The sequence below is a fragment of the Anolis carolinensis genome, unplaced genomic scaffold (genome assembly GCF_035594765.1).
Source record: "Anolis carolinensis isolate JA03-04 unplaced genomic scaffold, rAnoCar3.1.pri scaffold_8, whole genome shotgun sequence".
NCBI classification, from domain to species: Eukaryota; Metazoa; Chordata; class Lepidosauria; order Squamata; family Dactyloidae; genus Anolis; species Anolis carolinensis.
In genome coordinates, this window is record NW_026943819.1 from 5,613,620 (window position 1) to 5,634,280 (window position 20,661).

The 20,661-nt window shown below is 40.9% G+C and overlaps 2 protein-coding genes across 2 annotated transcripts; one reads left to right on the forward strand and one right to left on the reverse strand.

The window, feature by feature from the left end:
* The first annotated feature begins 1,496 nt into the window (after positions 1-1,496).
* Positions 1,497-9,885, forward strand: LOC100562775 (histone H2A.V). Its single transcript, XM_003227417.4, has 5 exons — positions 1,497-1,653; positions 6,390-6,467; positions 7,679-7,792; positions 8,687-8,816; positions 9,555-9,885. Exons 1-5 carry the CDS (start codon positions 1,651-1,653, stop codon positions 9,614-9,616), a joined length of 387 nt encoding a protein of 128 aa, XP_003227465.1. The 5' UTR covers positions 1,497-1,650; the 3' UTR covers positions 9,617-9,885.
* Positions 9,600-20,035, reverse strand: LOC100563170 (heparan sulfate glucosamine 3-O-sulfotransferase 1). Its single transcript, XM_008120621.3, has 2 exons — positions 19,863-20,035; positions 9,600-13,419 (listed from the first exon to the last, which is right to left on the reverse strand). The coding sequence occupies exon 2, from the start codon at positions 13,199-13,201 to the stop codon at positions 12,296-12,298; it is 906 nt and encodes a 301-aa protein (XP_008118828.2). The 5' UTR covers positions 13,202-13,419; positions 19,863-20,035; the 3' UTR covers positions 9,600-12,295.
* Positions 20,036-20,661: the final 626 nt, after the last annotated feature.

Genomic DNA, 20,661 nt, shown 5'->3' on the forward strand with positions numbered 1-20,661 from the left:
ACTGTTTTTATTTTTAAATATTGTATAGTTATTTCATTGTTGTTGTTGTTTTGCACTACAAATAAGACATGTGCAGTGTGCACAGGAATTTGTTCATTTTTTTTCAAATGATAATTCGGCCCCACCACAGTCTGACGGATTGTGGACTGGCCCTCTGCTTTAAAAGTTTGAGGACCCCTGGTCTAGAGGATAGATATTGGAAGGGAGCAACGGAAAAGAAATATAAAGTAGTTACTCTACAAAAGCACAACAGAAGAGCCATGTTTTCAAGTCTTTCTTGAAGGCTACTAATGTGGGGGATAAGTATTCACTTATCCAACGTTTTGCCGGTCCGTTTATGTTGGATAAGTGAGACTCTACTGTAGTTCAATATGCAGTAATGCTACGTAGTAATTACTGTATTTACGAATTTATCACCAAGATATCATGATGTATTGAAAACATTGATTACAAAAATGCGTTGGATAATCCAGAATGTTGGATAAGTGAGACTCTACTGTACCACCTGTATTGCATTTTATACCAGTTTTCTTTAATATCAATGGCCGCTGTATATTTTAATTTTTTTCTTCCAGATTTCTTCCCAACGTTGGATAAGTGAATGTTGGATAAGTGAGACTCTACTGTAACTGGTTATAGTGCTCAAAAAAGGTGGCACTGAGTAGCCATGAAATTAAACTTTTAATACAGCCATGAGGACGAAAAAGACATTTTTTTTTCTGTCATAGCTGAGGTGAAGTTCAATTTAGTTTTTGGGCTCAGCCCCCAAGAGCAGGCTTGGGCAAACTTTGGGCCCTCCAGGTGTTTTGGACTCCAACTCCCACCATTCCGAACAGCCTCAGGCCCTTTCCTTTTCCCTCTCAGCCGCTTAAGCGGCTGAGAGGGAAAAGGAAAGGGCCTGAGGCTGTTCAGAATGGTGGGAGTTGAAGTCCAAAACACCCGGAGGGCCTAAGTTTGCCCATGCCTGTTATAGAGCATCCAAAACAGTCTTCAGAGTGACCTCTTTTTTGCTCTCTGGTGGTTCAAATCAACGAACTTCACCTCAGGAACACCAATATATTCAACACTGTATACAATGTATACAATGAAACATTAAATTTCGTGTTCTCACCCCTTCATGATGTGCGTTTATGCAAATATAAGAAAGAGCTTAACCCTTTTGGTTCCCTTCCACCCCCCTCAGACTCTCTTGGCGCAAACAAACAAGTCGAGGAGGAGGGGGAGGCCAATATGGGCGGGAAACAGCTTTCGTTTTTCATTGGACCAGAGCGCTGCTACTCAGCAGAAACCGCCTCCTTTGCGGAGCCTTCGGTCCGTGGATAGGCGCAAAGCCATGCCACTCCACCCCCGCTCGTCCCGCCTTGTTCGCGTTCCTCGCTCTGAAACGTGCCGTGTGCAAAAAGAAGAGGAGGGAGGGGGAGGCTGAGCTGGGGTGGGTAAAAAAACAGCCGTTAAACGGGCCGCTGGGCGGGGCTTCCTTCGGAGAGCAAGAAGCCGCCGTCGGATTGGTCAAGGCGGGAGGTTCAAACTAGCACGGCCCTCGCGGATTGGCTCGCCTTGCAGGCTCCCTCCTCGCGCTCAGGCGGGTTATTGTCTCTTGACTTTTCGGAGGCGTCTCTCGCTCGGACTTCACGGAGCAGCGGCGGAACCATGGTGAGCGGAAGGGAAACTTAAATATATATATCTATGGAAGGAGGGGGAGGGGATAATAATCCCGCGAAGCTTTTCTCGGAGTTCCCACCTAATTTCTGGAGCCGCGCATTGCACTTTTTTAATTATAGTAACGTGTGAACGCGCCTGACGCGTGTCATGAACGGGAGCGGGAAGCTTAGATAGCAGGGCGATCCAAACTGCGTCCAGAAGAGTCCTGATATACAGAGATTGTGTATCAATATAATATGTAGACATGCATTGGGGCTGTTACAAGCAGAGGTTGGACAGCATGGCCATCTGTCGGGGGTGCTTTGAGTGTGTCTTCCTGCCTGGCAGAAGAAGATTGGACTGGATGGCCTTTGGGGTCTCTTCCAATTCTATAATAATAATATTAATAACGCTAATAATAATTTTATTAGGAGTATAGTGTATTTTACATAGTATAGTGTCCAGATTGAGAGAAGTCATAGACCAACTCCTTTGCTTTGGTCAGACCTCTTTACCTGGAATAATACTTGTGTCCAGTTCTGGGCACAAAAATTCTAAAAGGATATTGACAAGTTGGAAACTGTCCAGAGAAGAGTGACCAAAATGGTTTAAAGGACTAGAAACCTATTAGGGTGGATTAGGGGATGTTTAGGGGGGACATGAGAGCCATGTTTACAAATTGACACATGCAGCAGGTAGCATTTTCTCCTAGATCTGGGGAAGCCTTCCTCTGCTTCTGCTGCCGTCACAAGCACAGTTGGTGGGGGCGAGAGAGGGGGTCTCTCAGTGGTGGCCCCCTCGGCTCTGGAACTCCTTCCCCAGGGAAACTCTATCCGCCTTTCACAGAGACCCGAAAATCTGGATGTTCCAGTGTGCGTTTGATGATGGTTAGGCCCCTGTTCATGAACGTCCAGCCCTAACTGACAGATAGATTGTACTCAACACTTTACCCCCAGCCCTGGCCCTGTAGTCTGCTTTTTGCACAACTCCATGCCCAGCCCTCTCTAATTATGGTTATGCCCACCATATTATTGGTCACGAGGTTTGCTTTTGATACATTTTAATGTTTTTATATCTTGCTGTTTTTAATTGTTCAGGTAGATTGTGATATGTTATTATGTTTTTAACTGTTGTTAAACTCTGTTGTTTGTTTTGGGCTTGGTCCCGCATGTAAGCCGCCCTGAGTCCCTTTGGGGCGATGGTGGCAGGATATAAAAATAAAGTTATTATTATTATTACCATCATCATCATCACAAGCTTATTTTCTGCTTCTCTAGAGACTAAGACACAATGGAACCATGGGTTCAAATAGCAGGTAAAGAAATTCCACCTAAACATTAGGAAGAACTCCCTGACAGTGAGAGCTGTCCAGCAGTGGGATGTGGACTGCTTGGGAGTCTGATGGAGTCTCTTTCTCTGGAGGTTTTACAAACAGAGGCTGGATGGCCATCTGTCATAGGTGCTTTGATTGTTTTTTTCCTGTCAGAAGAAGGTTAGACTGGATGGTCTTTGGGTCTCTACCAACTCTGGGATTCTATGAAACAGGTGGGCTTTTCCCTGTTTGGTATTTGGCTTGATAGGCTCTGCTTCTGAGCGTAGTTGGTGCTCCTTTTTTGAGGCTTTTAAACTGTGAATTTGTAAGAGTTCCATATTGTAAAGTGGATCAGATGTCATAAGGAAGCGGGAGCAAGCTTGTTTTCTGCTGCCCTAGAAACTAGGACTCGGAGCAGTGGGTTCAAATGACAGGAAAGGAGATTCCACCTGAACATTAGGAAGAACTTCCTAATTGTATGAGAGAGCTGTTCGACATCCCTTGAATGGCTCTGGCTCAATGCTATACAACCCTGTTGTAGTTTTGCGAGTTCTTCCATTTTCTCTGCCAAAAAGTGCTAATACTGCCCCAAACTACAACCCATATATCAAATTACAGTGTAGGCACCGCCATAGACTTGGAAAGGCAGTTATAGATAAGATTCTCAAATGTGAAGATGTATTATGAAATATTAAAGTTAGGATCAGCCATATTACAGCGTTTCTGATTTCTTGGTCTTGGATGTCAAAGCTATACAAGCTCTTTAGCATTCTCTGTCAAAGAGGGCTGGTGCCTCACCAGACTCCAGCTCCTATGCTTCCTTGCCAGTAAGTTCTGGCCATTAAGGTGGCATCAAACTGCATTAATTCAGCAGTGTGAGATGCACCCAAGGCCCCTTCTCTCTGTGTGGGGCCGATTTCTTAGCAACAAGAAGATTGTGTAAATGTCAAGCCGAGGCGGATTTATTCCTTCTTCCCCCCTCCCCCCTTTGCGGGTTTCAGCTCTAGCCTTGATGGGTTCCACCGAAGTGGCTTTATCCTGTGACAGTCCTGAAGCATCAAAGCCGTTTCCAGGAATCCCCCCCCACACACACACCCTTTCCTCATTTACTTTATGCAGTAGGGTGCCCGGCAATGGTGCTAAAAAACTGTACATGCTTTGTTGTTGTTGCTATTGTGTGACTTAAGGGCTTTGTTGTTCCAACTTAAGGCAACCCCGTCACAGGGCTTTATTGGCAAAATTTGCCCAAGAGAGGTTTGACACTGACTTCCTCTGAGACTGAGGGAGGCTGCATCTGCACTGTGGAATTAATGCAGTTTAGCAGCACTTGAACTGCCACGGTTCAATGTTATGGAATCCTGGAAGTTGTAATTTGGAAGAAGGCTGAAGATCTTGTAAAACTGCTACTTCCATGATGTCATAGCATTGAACCATGGCAGTAGTGTCAAACTGCATAAATTCTATTATTATGCTGATGCACCCTATAACTTCCAAGATTCCATAGCATAGAGCCATGGCAGTTAGCGTGGTATCGAACTGCATTAAACCCACAGTGTAGATCAGGAGTCCCTAAACTAAGGCCCATAGGCCAGATGTGGCCCTCCAAAGTCATTTACCGGGCCCCTGCTCTCAGTTTTAGACTTAGGCTCACTCAAAGTCTGAAATGACTTAAAGGCACACAACAACAACAATCCTAATTAACTTAACTATCTCATTGGCCAGAAGCAGGCCCACACTTCCCATTGAATTCCTGATAGGTTTATGTTGGTTAAAATTGTTTTTATTTTAAAATATTGCATTGTTCTTTCATTGTTGTTATTATTATTTTTTGCACTACAAATAAGACATGTGCAATGTGCATAGGAGTTTGTGTTTTTTTAATTGATAATTCGGCCCCTCAACAGTCTGAAGGATTGTGGACCGGCTCTCTGCTTAAAAAGTTTGAGGACCCCTAGATGCACTCCGAGCATGACTTGCCCAGTGTCTTTGGTGTAATAGTTTATATCTGTAAACTTTAAATATGTTTGCAGTCTGTAAGTCTTGACAATATTTACTCAGATTACCAGTTAATAATGTATGTTATATTGGTTGATTAAATTCTATGTTTGTAATACAATGTGAGTATTATTAGTAACTATAATATAAATACCAGCAGTTCTCAAGTAGTAACTGTTGAGTATTTTTACATTATTGTATGTACACTTTACTTCAGAGCAATCATTGTAGTATGTACTGTATTTTGAAAGCACAGAACAGTTTGCATTTCAAGTAATTACTCTCTAAGAAAATATCTCTAGTGCCACCAAAGGTATTTGTAATACTTTTGCATCTTCTGTATCAAAAGATGATGGATAGCTCCCAGTGCTGAAGACCCATAATATAAATAGTTTAGAAAACTGGATTGTCTGTGGTTGCTCTGAGTGTTGACTTATCCATCAGTCTATTTGAGTGATATAGTTCTGCCATAACACTGATTATGTTTTTGTGTGCTTTCAATTCATTTGCAACTTCTGACAAGCCAAAGGCAACCCTATAACAGGGTTTTCTTGGCGTGATTTGTTCAGAGGGAGGTTGCCTTTATCTTCCTCTAAGGCTAAGAGGGTGTTTTACATTGTAATTTGTATGGAAGTTTTTTGTACAGTGTAATGCATTCAATAATTACATATAAAAAACAGGTGGTCCATACCTGTGAGTTTATTGCTTTTCAAGGCCATTCTAGATATAAGGCACGTGTATGTTTAAATATTTGATCATTTTGAGTTTTCTTTGTTTATAAGTAGTTTTCATGAGATATTTTTGAATTGGGTTTTAACCATTAAACTACTATGTATACAGTAGTTTAATGCGTAACTCAATTTTGTTCAAATATTAAGCATGTAAATTCTAGCTAAACCAGTTAAACCAATAAAAATCTTTTAGATTTCATATATATATCTTATACACATAGCTTGAAAGTAATTTTACGCACAATATTTTTGTTTTTTGTTTGTGCGTGGAATAAAGTTTGTGTACAAAAGTTGTCATTATCTCAGCCACCCATTGGCATTTTGGAGAATTTTGAATTTCTGGAAAAAGGTAACTCAACCTGTATTGCCCCCTAATTATGTGGTGCTAAAAGGAAGTATCTTATTAAGCACACATAGAATTGTCTTTTGACTTTGCTTGTAAGCAGATATAAATAGGTAATCTTTGAATACCCTAAAGTGTTCTTGTTTGCATGCTCTTGTTTTAATAGGGAGAGTGATACCTAGATTTTGAACATTTCTATGAAGACTCTGTGTCTGGTCAGTAGAACCAGAAGGGCTTACTGCTGAATTCTACTCCTGGAACTATTACTTTGTTTAATGGTTACCAAATGGCGAATTGGGAATTGTTTTTCTACAGTCACCTAATATGTTAAGCAATGTATCCAACTCGTCTCTTATTTGTTCTTTAGGCTGGAGGCAAGGCTGGCAAAGACAGTGGGAAGGCCAAGGCAAAGGCAGTGTCTCGCTCACAAAGAGCTGGACTTCAGGTAAGTTTAATTTAGTATTTCACATATGATTGCTTGTTTGCATTTTGTACCCCATCATACCCAGAAGTGGACCAAAAGTTTCTATTCAAGTGTTTCTGTAATTAGAACTGATAGGAATATACTTTTCCTACATACTTTATGAAACCTGCTATGTTGTCATTAGTTTATAGAATGCTTGAAAAATGTTTCTGTTTATGAGAGATTTTATGGTGACCAATACTGTTTTTCCAGTACAGGCAGTCCCTGAGTTACGAGCATCCAACTTACAACACTCATGGTTATGAACAAGATTTTCCTCTCCCTCCCTGCCATGAGATCTTAGTACTGAGTCAAAGTGTGCCTGTATCCCTCCACCCCCTTTCCTTTTTTTTCCCTACCAAACCCCTTTCTCCTTTTCTTCCTATGGATCTCTCAAAAGCCTCTTTCCTCTTCCTATCGATCTCTCCACCCTCTTTTCTTTTTCTTCCTATCAATATCTCCTTCGTCCTCCTTGTATCTCTTCACTTCTCCTCTTCTTTCTTTAATGTCTGACACCACTTTCAGTTTTCCTGGCTCAATGTTATGCAATGCTGGGATTTGTAGCTTGGTGAGGCAGCAGTATTCTTTGACAGAGAAGGCTAAAGACATCGTAAAACTACAGCTCCCAGGATCAAATAGCAATGAATCGGGGCAGTTAAAAAGGTGTCAAATTGCATTTCAAGCATAAATACGCCCCAAGGAAGTTGAGGCAGGATAAATAGAAGAGGCTCCTTAGGAGAAGGGTTATTTCTTTCTATAGTTTTTCTTTCCATTGTTTGGAATCTTTAGTTTAAAAAAAAATCATACAGGAACTATAATGCATACCTTTTTTGGCCAAATTACAAATCATATTTAACTACAGAACCTATTTTGTTTGTAACTTGGGGACTGCATGTATGAGCTGTAGCTCTGATGCCAATGAGCTGTAGGCTATAAAATCTATGGAATGCACATTGTCACCTTGTTTCACTTTAGTTTGAGATCCTGCAGTTCAAAACTGTAGGATGTGCCACTTTGTTGACCAGTTTTGTTAAAACTAACTTAGATCATGATAATAGGACTAATAGAGATGTCAGTATAAAATGTAATTAGTCTCTGTATAAAGCGAACTGAACCCAACTGTCTGCCCTTGCAGAGCAGTGTCTCACAATTGGTTTAGATGGTGCATGTTGAACAAGTCCTTTTACTTACAGTTCCCAGTGGGTCGTATTCATAGACACTTGAAAACTCGCACTACGAGCCACGGACGGGTTGGTGCTACAGCTGCCGTGTACAGTGCTGCAATTCTCGAATACCTCACTGCTGAGGTAGGTTTCATGAAGCATTATTGTCAGACCAAATGATTTGACTGTAGTCTCAGGGCTTGAACATGAGATTCTGTACTATATATTACTGGGGAGGTGAGAAGAGAGATAAAAACATGAAATTGCTTCAACTTTCATGCATTTTAGAGGGAAAGAGTAGGTATTCTCCCCTCCTGATGATTTTGACAAACTAGCACTTTGGCCCAGGTTTTTTCTAGTTTTTCTCCAAGATTTTACCTTTTGTCCTTGAATGTGATTTTATGACTTGTTTTTATTGTTATTATCTGTTTTATTGCTTTGTTTTATTGTTGTGGACTGGGCTTGGCCCCATGTAAGCCGCTCCGAGTCCCTTCGGGGAGATGGGGCGGGATATAAAAATAAAATAATAATAATAATAATTATTATTATTATTATTCATGGTCACCAATGAATCTGAAGGCTGCTTTTTACTGTTTTGAACACATTATCCATTTAAAGCTGTATGACACATACAATACTGTAATGGCAGGTTCTAGTAGTGGATTATAATTGTTGAAACCTGAACAAGTCAAACTATTTCAGTCAGGAAGGCAAAGGCAAACCCTCTGAATAAATCTTACCAGGAAAGCCCCTTTATAGGGTCACCATAGGTCGGAAATTATTGAAAGGCACCAAACAACAAGCAAATGAATACATTAATATTTTCAGTTGAAAGTATTATGGGGAAAGTTCACCCCTTATGTAAGTTATAGCAACGGTGTTACCCATATGTCTATATCATTTAAAAATCTTGGAATTTTACCCCGACGTAAATAAATGGTCATGTTCATCCATGTGGAAATTTGCAAAAATTAGGGAGGAAATGTTTAAACCATGAATATTGGAATTATTTAATAAGAACTGTAATTTTTCCAACAGGTTTTGGAATTGGCAGGTAATGCTTCCAAGGATCTCAAGGTAAAACGTATCACTCCTCGTCATTTGCAACTTGCTATTCGTGGTGATGAGGAATTGGATTCCCTTATTAAAGCTACCATTGCTGGTGGAGGTAAGTAGGTTTTGAACTTCTGGGATGACTAGATTGGTTTAAAAGTTGCAAAGAATGAGATACAGTCAGTTGATTACTAAAAGGAAAAAACTACCAGGAGATGTAACTGGTAAGCCTCTTATCTGTAACATTCTGTCACTTTTTTCTTATATGGGAAATACTTTTTTGGTTTAATAGAACATTACACAAGTGGCTTACTAAGCAGCTATGTTCAGAGCTGTAGCATAAACTGAAAAATTCTACCTTTCAGTTTATTATAATATGAACATGCGTATTAATATAGGTATTTATTTCATTCACCCGGAATTATCTTTGATAAAAATGAATTCTGAGCTTTTATCTTTGTTGGCAGTGCTCACTGAACATGGTGTTTTTTCTTTTGAAATATGCTAATTTATTAAGCATCTGTTAGTTTCACAATGATATACAGTGGGCTCTTGGTATCTGCTGGTATTTTGTTCCCGGACCCCTGTGGATACCAAAATATGTAGATGCTTTATTATTATTATTATTATTATTATTATTATTATTATTATTATTATTATTATTATTATTATTAAAAGTCAGTTAAATCTGTTTTAATTCCAGAATGTATCACTACATATAAACCTAAGGAAAAAGTAAAAAAAAAAGCGAATACGCTTATAAAACACTGCATAAGGCTGCATCCAAGTAAATACTGATGTATGTTGAAATATTAAATCTTGCCCTTATTCTGATCTGTTATTCTTTTTTCAGGCGTAATTCCTCACATCCACAAGTCTCTGATTGGAAAGAAGGGACAGCAGAAAACTGCATAGAAAGGAATTGTAAACAGTCCTCTTCCTCCCTGTCATTGTACTGTAACTGGGACAGAAGAAATATGGGGATATGTGGAATTTTTTAAAAAAATAGTTAAATGGAAGAGTATAGGCAATTGACTGTAGACTTAAAACATTTGTATGTTATTTAGATTCAAAGTTTGACAAAAAGTACCTTGTTATGTGACAGCAATTTGTGTGTTGATTGGCTAGGTTTCTCCCATGTGTTTTATACAAAAATGGAAATGATAAAACCATTTTTTACAAAACTTGTTTTTGTGTATCATTCTAGTGTTAAAGGGTCAGCAAAAAGTTTAATGCCCTAAAATACTATTAATATTTTTAAAATAAACTTCATAGATTTTAGACTTGGATGTGGCCACGTTCATGGTTACCTTTGTTTTCTCTTGCCTGTTGTTGGACATTGTGGTAGCTGTATGAGATCACTGTCTCCCTAAGATGTTTAATCATGAAGCTTTTAAAATACTGATTTAGCTTGGTGGAGCACTATTTCTAAAGACTTATTTACAAAATGGAAATGGCAAAAGTACTAACAAGAAAATGCCCAAAAGCATGTTTTGCTGCTCACAAGTGGTGGTTTGTCCATGGTTGTTGCCTTTACATTAAATTTGCTCTGCTGTTGCCCCAGGTCTGCTTCATACAGTACAATTTCAGACAAAATGATGAAAGAAGGGCATCAGCAGGGCTGTGTTTGCTTGACCATCTTCCAGGTTCCTGGTATGCCTGTATCTGTTCTCAAGCCAAAGACTCTCTGAGTTACGCTTTCAGTGTGAGACTGATGTACAAACTCCGTTTGTCTCCCACCCTAGTGCAATAGTTGTAACCCTTAAGCTAGAACATTATAGGAAGCAAAAGGCCTGTTTGAATTAGGCTGTAGTTGTTTTTTTCCAGTTCCCACTAGTTTCCATAGCTGGCTTAGATTTCTGTAGAATGAATTCCTCCTTTAAGAAAGATCCTTTTAAAATCAAGTCAACAAATAAATAGCCTCAAAGAGTGAGATGCACTAGCTTTGCGAACAGAGACTGGAATTTGAGGTGAAACGTTCTGATCCACATTTATGTTGCCATGAATGTGATAAACCAGATAAATGAGTGCTCAGAGCCTAGTCTACTCCTGCTTTATTTTCAGATCTCTTCACACTACAAGGTTGAATCACACAATGATTAAGAGTGGAATATGCCTACTGTAAGAGTGTAAAATGTATTGACAACATGCTACAGTGAAGGTGATTATTGACTAATAGTACTGGGAATGTGACTCCTATATAACTGAATGGCTTGGATTGATACGTATCTGGGAGACAGATGGTACTTCTGTTACCAAAATGTTTGGCTTGGCTTTGTTAGAGTACAGTCTGTCAGCAGCAGCCCTGAGTGGCGAATTGCTACAAGGTTCTCCCTTATGGATTATAAAATATCTGAACGCATTGCCATTAGAAGGGATGTTCTTCTAAAAGATAAGATGTCATAGAGCAAAAAATTCATGTGGCCATATATGGCTGGAGTGAAAAAGAAGTGAAGGATTGATCTCCATTTTTGTTAAGACCTGAAAAGTGAGAATGGATTTTGGGACTTCCTAGCAAGCACGGTGATTCATTCTGCCATGATCACTTTGTCCCAAAGAACTACTGTGTTTGTTTATAAGATTGAGCAATGGTGATTTTATTGGGTCAAAAGGCTTAACCTATCTTCCTATGGTGGACTGAGAAAAATATGTGCTCATTATATTTAAATATGAGTTCAAAATCTTTGTGTATCTTTTATGTGGCTTTCACCTGGCTCAGTCTTTATAACACAACTAATGAGGTTGTGTTTCTGTTTTCTACAGAAAAGGAGGGGGAGCAAGCTTAAGGAGGTGTGGTGGAAATGAATGGGTTTCAACAGAAGCAACTACCATTCGTAAGGATTGCCCATGAGATTCCAATGCACTTTTCCATATTTTCTGTGTTCCAAAAAAATACTATGGGTTGCAGCCAAAGTCTTAGTGTCTCTGCTTGGTTTTGTGTGTTACGAGAGAGCGTTATATCCTGAGCTTATATAATAAATCAGTAGAGCAATAAGTCACAAGCTCTAATTAAAGAAGCACTACTATCTTTGGTTAGAAGGGAAGTCGGGAAGTCTTCTGGCTGTGACCCTGGAAGGCTCTGCCAGTAAGAACTGGATAAACTAGTAGTCTGGCTCTATAAGGCAGCTTCATTTGTTCCTATTCGGGGAGGTTACCCAGAAAGAGACCCAAATAGGTGGATTCTATGTGGCAGTCATCAGTTCAGCAAAGCTAGCTCTTTATGGAGTACCCATAGCCCTGTTATCACTTGGAGACACACTGCCCTCTGCTGAAGACAAGTAGAATCACTCAGTGTTCAGGTGTAGAAAGTTATAAACTGAAGGCAGATGGCTTTTAAACTTTTGCTTTGGGCCCAGCGTACAATTGCTGAGCAGTTGCTGGCTGAGTCTTTAGCGTCAATATAGCACCTTCAGGGTAGACATCTCTACAGGACATAGCCTAACTGGCTGTTGGATCTGAGCGTGACAAAGTACATTATTATTAAGTACTGAACTCCCTTTGTGACTTTTTGGCCCATCTGGGATTAGAGCCAGTCCTTTTCCTGAACTCATGGGCAGTTCCTTCTCAGTTACTATTTGAATGCTCTGCTGAGCCTCAGCACCAGTTGAATGTCCGTCCCACCATGGCAAAGAAGTCCTCGTTGTGCTCGCTGAAGTAGGTGCAAAGTTGCTCCAGGAGTAACTCGTCGACTGTGGGATGAGGCCGCCCTTTAGACTGGTCCAGGCAGTGCTGAAGCCCCCTTGCTTGCAAGCAGTAGAAGCCCTTGGTTTGGTTGAAGTAGAAGTTGCCTGGCCCTAAGAAGGGCTGCAGTCCCAAGAAGCGCTCCACTTGGCGCATTTCGGAGAGCGGCTCCCGGATGAGACTGCCCCCGTCGACAATGTGGATCTGGGCCCGGGGAAAGAACTCCAGCCACTGGGCCAGGTTCTGGGCATAGAGGCTGCGCTGCAGGGCCTTGTGCTGGGTGTTGAGCTCCCGACCTTTCCACAGGATCTGCTCCAGGGTCTGGTAAGGCTTGTGGCGAGCCTTGCGGTTGTGGAGGATCTGAGTGTAATCTGACACTAACCTTTCCACGGGATCCCTCACGATCAGGAGGAGCTTCATGGAGCTGTCCACGGCACGGATCCTTTCCGGAGCCTTCAGAGAAGAGAAATAAGCCGGTGTCTTTTCCACAGTGATTTGAGCAGGGCTTGAAACTGGCATCTGTGCTCTGTACCAGTCCAATCCTTTGTGGTAATTCTCTTCCACGTTGAAGAAGTGGACCTCCGAATGGGCAGCCACCACCTGGGGGTGCAAGCTTAGCATCTCCAGCAGGGCTCTCGTGCCCCCTTTCCGCACCCCGATGATGATGCTCTGGGGCAGCCGCTGCCTCCGGTCTTTGCTTATCGCCCAAGAATGGTTTCTCTCCTGTGGGCCTTCTAAACCTTTGGGGCTCTTCAGTTCCTTTTCTGGATGGACCTGGCACAATCTTAACAGCAAGAGCAACAAGCAGGCCCCGGTCATCTCTGAATCTCTTCTGGGAAGGGAAATGGCTGAGGAACCATGTGCTGACAGCGTTGTGCTTTGGCTCTGGGCTTTTAAAGGGATTTTTTCCCCCAAGGCAACTTTGGTTCACGCAAAACACTTTGTGTATTTGTTCCCTTTTTTGGATTCCGCTGCCTAGAACAAGGCAGGTCTCCCAAGCTGCTTCAGCAAAAGCACTTTTGCTTTAAGGAAGTGGCCTGAAAAAACAAGAAAATCATTGTAGATTATGGGGAAAATGACAGTATAACTGTAGGTGGCTCACAAAGACATGTGCAGCTCAAGGGTAGAATCAACACAAGATGTTTGTATGCCTTTACTTAACAGGCGGAACACATAGAATGAGAAAGGAAAAATATGAAGCAATATTCCAGGCACCAATAGCGATTTAGAATGGGCTTGGCAAAAGGGCTGAAACATTATTTGGATCCTGTTACATCTCAAAAGGCTCTGAAGTCTGAACAATAACAGACATCCCTAAACAGTGGTCAACGGGACTGGGCACATTTTCATGTCTAAAAAGATTAGGACTACCTTGACATTCATTGAGATGGTTTGTTCACTGTTACTAGAAGGGCTAAAAAAGGGAAAGGGGAGTGGAAAGCCCAAAGGAGAAATGAATCTGTGCATATGTATGTACAGTAGAGTCTCACTTATCCAAGACTCGCTTATCCAAGGTTCTGGATTATCCAAGGCATTTTTGTAGTCAATATTTTCAATATATCATGATATTTTGGTGCTAAATTCGTAAATACAGTCATTACAACATAATATTACTGCGCATTGAACTACTTTTCCTTTCAAATTTGTTGTATAACATGATGTTTTGGTGCTTAATTTGTAAAATCATAACCTAATTTGATGTTTAATAGGCTTTTTCTTAATCTCTCCTTATTATCCAAGGTTCTGCCGGCCCGTTTAGCTTGGATAAGTGAGACTCTACTGTATATACGTGTGTGTACATATACACATATAGTGCCAAAAGTGGGATCCAAGGTGGCTTATAGAAGTTAAAACAGCTAAAACTACAAACATTCATCTATAATTATAATATCAAGAATATTAAAAACATGTCCACTGAAAAGGCCTGGGCTGTGGCGCAGGCTGGAGAGCAAGCCAGCTGCAATGAATCACTCTGACCAGGAGGTCATGAGTTCGAGGCCCGCTCGGAGCCTGTGTTTGTCTTGTCTTTATTGTATGTTAAAAGGCATTGAATGTTTGCCTATATGTGTAATGTGATCCGCCCTGAGTCCCCTTCGGGGTGAGAAAGAAGGGCGGAATATAAATGCTGTAAATAAATAAATAAATAAAATAATAAAGGAAAGAAACCCACAGACTACACAAAACATGCTAAGCACACCTTTCCCCATGGAAAGCCTGGGACCAGACGCTACAGCAAACAAAACTAACAATCATATCCTTCGTTGTGCATACATTGCGCTGAAGTATCCCATTAGGAAGAGCTTATGCATCCTGTCTCACCCGAAGCTGCAACTTGCAAACGGTGGTGTGAATCCAGTTGTTTTGGATCACGATTCTCCCCGGTTTGTCCATTCCCGAGCCCCACAACGATTTATTCTCATTGACACGCTGTTTTCTCCCCACAGGGAAGCATAAATACCTGATTCTCTCCCAGCCTATTGTCCTTGTGGGCTTAGAGAGACTGAGATGGCAAGTGACCGGGTCAAAGTCCCCTTTCTTATGCGCGTGGGGATTTGAACCTGCGTTTGCCTCCAACGAGATTTCCAGCCTTAGTCATGATCAGCTCAACGGATTAGAAAGCACCGGAGGATAAATCTGGGACTGCTCTGGCTTGATCCAGTGAGGAAGAGCTTTCTTCCAGAATGAATGCCAGCCTCTTCCTCCTAAATGAGACTCCGGAGGCAGGTGTGTTTCCTTTCTCTCTGGAGCTCACAAAGACGTCACTTGGTGCCTCCTTTCCTCTGGTGGGAATCCCCAAGGCCTTTTCTGGTCCAGCACCAGCCACACTTCTACCGGGTTGCAGCAAATTTCGCACTATGGATGCTTGAAAAAAAATGAACAAAATCTACAAAATCTATCTGCTATTGCAACCTCATTGTTTTTAATTCGATGTTTTAATACCGCGTTGTGTTTTTTCGGCTGCTGTGTATATATTATTATTGGTTTTTATTATTGTTCTTTGATGTTTCATATTTTATTTCATCATTGTTTTGTATCTGATTTTGCTGTAAGCCGCCCCGAGTCCCCTTCGGGGGAGATGGGGGCGGGATATAAATAAACTTATTAAACTTATTATTATTATTACAGCCCAAAGCATAACTCTCCATAACTTCTGCTGGATTCTCCTTGGAGCCGGGCTGCGTCTGTAGGAACTGAAATGAGGGCCTTCTCCTTATCAGGGATTCCTCTTCTTCAGAAGAGGAAGGGGAGCAGGAAAGTGTTCAAGAATCTGAGGGTGAGTTGGAGTCTGAGGAGGAGACTTTGCTAGTACCCTCATTCCAGAGCAGAGACATCGTTCAGCTAGATTAGCTGCCAGAAATGCAGCTTTTTTTCTTCTTTTTTCGTGTCAGGAGCAACCGGAGTTGCTTCTGGAGTGAGAGAATTGGCCGTCTGCAAGGACGTTGCCCAGGGGACGCCCGGATGTTTTGATGTTTTACCATCCTTGTGAGAGGCTTCTCTTATGTTCCCGCATGGAGCTGGAGCTGATAGAGGGAGCTCATCCACGCTCTCCCCGGGTGGGATTCGAACCTGGCAGCTTTCAGGTCAGCAACCCAACCTTCAAGTCACGAGGCTTTTGTCCCCTAGGCCACCGGAGGCTCCATAGAAATGCAGCTGAGTAATTAGGAACTGCCCTAGCAGCTGTGAGAGGACCCAGGGCTATAAAAGCCGAAGCAGGTGCAGCCAGCTCTTGCTGGTAACAAACTGAATCTAAAGCCTTCGCTCTCTGTGTGCCTGCTCTGGATTTGTTGCTGTTTCTTTGTCTGAAATAAGACTTCCTGGCTTTCTTTAGCATTATACCACTGAGAGTGCTGTACTTTATGTTTTGCTGAAGTAAAGCAATTTTTATTTACTTACCACAGCTGTTCTTGAAAGACAAACAGGACACTCCTAGGAAAAAAGCTGTCCCTCCCAAATGAAACTTTCCCCCAGTTCCAAGATATCTAGCATTTTGGAACAAGACACTGACAATATGTTGTCGAAGGCTTTCATGGCCATAATCACTGGGTTGCTGTGAGTTTTCTGGACTGTATGGCCATGTTCCAGAAGCATTCACTCCTGACGTTTCACCCACATCTATGGTAAGCATCTTCAGAGGTTGTTAAGTCTGTTGGAAACTAGGCAAGTGAGGTTTATATATCTGTGCAATGTCCAGGGCGGGAGCCATAGCAGTTCAAGTGGTGCCAAACTGCATCAATTTCTACAGTGTAGATGCAACCCGGTGGCACAGTGTGTTAAGCACTGAGTTGCTGAACTTGCAGACCAAAAGGTCTCAGGTTCGAATCCAGGAAGCAGAATGAGCGCCAGCTGTTAGCTCCAGCTTCTGCCAACCTAGTAATTCAAAAACATGCAAATGTGAGTAGATCAATAGGTACCACTCCAGCGGGAAGGTAAGGGCGCTCCATGCAGTCATGCCAATGGCCACATGACCTTGGAGGTGTCTACGGGCAACGCCAGCTCTTCGGCTTAGAAATGGAGATGAGCACCAACCCCCAGAGTCAGGGGAAACCTTTACTTTTACCTAGATGAAACCCATGTTGAACCTTTCTGGGAACTAGGTGGTCTAGAAAAAAACACTTTTTTCCTGGATTTTTTTAGGGGGAAGCATGGATATTTGGAGGATGTGGGGAACTGAAATTATGCCAATCTTATTGTTTGATTCCTAATCTCAAAGGGCCACATCTGCCTTGAGCATAAAAGCTCCCAAAGCAAAGTCAGGGCAAGCTGGCCTTCTTTATTTCATGGTCTATGAACTGGAGAGGGAGAGAGAGGGAGAGCAGCTTTGGGCTCTTGTTGCCAGTTGTTTTCAGCCAGCCTTTCCTTGTCGTTTTTGTCCCAATGGGAGCCAGATCTCTCCGTTGGGGTATGATTTTCACTTCCGAAGGCTGGCTAATGACAGAGCATGACACACAAGCGGGGTCCCAAGAGCAGGCAAAGAGAGGCTTGATGGGAGTTTCCAGGGAAACCAGAACAAAAAAATAACAGGGACTGGGGAGATTAATGTCTATACCTCTAGAAGAGGAAAATGAGCAAAATAAGCTTTGTAAAAGGAAAAGATTCCATAGAATCAAAGAATCCTAGAGTTGGAAGGGATCCCAAAGGCCACCTAGTCCAACCCATTCTGCTAGGCAATAGCATACAAGTTATAAGGTGCATCTAGTTATTACACTATGTAACACATTTTTTGCTCCTAGGCTATAAAGGTCATTTCCTAATTGGTTGTGTCATAAAAACATGGGAAAAGTTTATTAAACTGCCAAAACTTTGTTTTTGTGGTCGGCACAAAAGTTTAAAAATGGCAGCCACAAAAACAAGGTTACTGGAGTAAAACAACTATGTTCAAAGTACAACACAATTAAAGAGAAATACATAACAATTTCGAATCAGAAATAGAATTTTTTAAAAATTCTGTTACATAGTGTTCTTAGCCTCCCCACCCTCTCAAGCAAACACATTGTTTCTTAATTTACAATTAATTATTATTTTATTTAGTTGGCTGTCAAAAGGAAGCTTGCAACAGAGCTGCAGTAAAGGCAGCATTTCGTTGCTGTGGTGGGATTTATCTTTCTAGATGAGGCAAGATGCATCTGGTGAATATCACATCTCCACAACCCTCAAGTAAAGAAACTATTTATTGATTTATACATTATTACAAATGCATTGTATTTAATGAATATGAACAAAATCCAGCTACCAGTATTTAAAAACTCTAAAATCAAGACAGTAAATAAAGAACAATATTCAGAAAACAGGAGAATTCCAGACAGGAAACAAGCAGGGCCAGCTAACACCTCCCAACAAAGGGTTCCCCCAGGCAGGAAACAGCCAAACTTTGAAGCTCCAAGAATATTAAATGTAATCAAGCTGGCCAGTTGCAATATTCACACTTGCCTCCAACAGACAAGAGTTTTTTCTCCCACCCTGGACATTATTCCACAGATACATATAACCCACTTGCCTAGTTTCCAACAGATCTCACAACCTCTGAGGATGCCTGTCATAGATGTGGGTGAAACATCAGGAGAGAATGCTTCTGGAACATGGCCATACAGCTGGAAAACTCACAACAACCCAGTGATTTCGGCCATGAAAACCTTTGACAACACAACAACAACAACAACAACAACAAATATCCCAATTTCCCCTCTTAAATCGCACATCAGAACAACGTATTTTATGTGCGGTCAAGATACAAAAATAACATATAAAACAGCTCTGTATTTGACCAAAACAATACGTTTGAGATCCACATATGTGGGGCTGATTGGGGTAAATTGTAGGAGTGACAATGAAATATGATAGATACATTCAGTTTTATCATATTTATTTATTGTATTGTTACAAGTGTTTTATCTAATTTTTGTATAGAATGTAATCAGGTCTTTTAAATGAATCAATTTATTAATGCTCCGACCAATGGTCATATGCATTTACAGAAACAACATCAAACAAAACATCTATACAAAATCTAACAGTTTGCATCCTACTTTTAACTGTTGGATTTTATAGTGTTTTGTATAGATGTTTTTTTGATGTTTCTGTAAATGCATATGACCATTGGTTGGAGCATTAATAAATTGATTGATTGATAGTAGGTCTTTTCAAGCCTGGTTGTTTGGCTTGGTACAGTAGAGTCTCACTTATCCAACACTCACTTATCCAATGTTCTGGATTATCCAACACATTTTTGTAGTCAATGTTTTCAATATATCGTGATATTTTGGTGCTAAATGCGTAAATACAGTAATTACTACATAGCATTAATGTGTAATGAACTACTTTTTCTGTTAAATTTGTTATATAACATGATGTTGTGGTGCTTAATTTGTAAAATCATAACCTATTTTGATGTTTAATAATAGGCTTTTTCTTAATCTCTCCTTATTATCCAACATATTCGCTTATCCAACGTTCTGCCGGCCCGTTTATGTTGGATAAGTGAGACTCTACTGTACTTTGATATGGCCTAAGGGCTAATCAGTAAAATGTTTTTCTTCTACTAATTGTTTTCATTCATTACCCTCCTCTCCTTGCACCTCACAATACTCAAACAATACAAAGTAAAGTTTATATAACACAGAAACATTAAAACAGAATTAAACACAGAATTCTTAGTTTAAATCACATAAAAGGGTTAAAATCGTTAAAACACAACCCAGCACTCCCTGTTTTTTTTAAAATGAACAATACTGATTTATAATTAAATCCTATATCTTGATTCCGTTGACTATAAAAACTAGATTTGTCTTTATATGACCATCAGCACTAAGTGAACACACTCCAAAAGGACTGAGAACGAAGCAAGCAGAGGAGCAAAGTGACAGCCTGCCCAAAAGGTCCAAGTGGGCATCTTTTTTCCATTTCATTCCTAGCCTAAGAGAAATAAGCTGAACCTACCAAGGCGACATGGCAAGGTATCATTCCCGTTTCCCCAAATTCTTACCTGTCAAGGTTTAGGTGAAGCAGCAGCACAGGTGCAAGGTGCCAGGGCTTTCCTCTCTGAGCCTTTCTCCCAAGGCAAAGCCCGGCTCTTTGTACTGCCTCTCTTGCCTGTTCTCCAAACAGCCGTGCAGCTCTGCCCTCTTCCTTTCTCTCCTGGAAAAGAGGGAGGGAAAGAAAGGAGAGAGATATGTTAGACTTCGGGGATGAAGGCAGACTAGAGAGATGGTGAAACGGGCAGAAATGTGTTGTCAAAGGCTTTAATAGCCAGAATCACAGGGTTGTGATTCTGGGTTGTGGTCATGTTCCAGAAGCATTCTCTCCTGACGTTTCGCCCAGAGGATGGCTGCCATAGATGTAGGCAAAACGTCAGGAGAGAATCCTTCTGGAACATGGCCATACAGCCTGGAAAACACACAACAACCCAGGGCAATAAGTACTTAATTGGGCGACAGAAGAGGAACAAATTAAGGAAACTATGATAAAATGGGCCAAAGATATAGGTCATAATTTCAACCTGGACTATTGGGAAGAAATCTGGGGGAGAAGGTATAACAATTATAACGATAATAATAATAATAATAATAATAATAATAATAATAATAATAATAATAATAAATAAAACATGTATAAGTAGATAAAAAGGTGTAGTAGAGAGATATGTAGTAAAGTTGTAATGGAAAAGTCTAAAACTGATAAGAAATATGCACAAAGATGTTTTGATTCTGATTTTTCTTTATTGTTGGATTGCATACAATGTGATATGTCTGGGATACTGTAAAATGAGGAAAGAATGTATACTT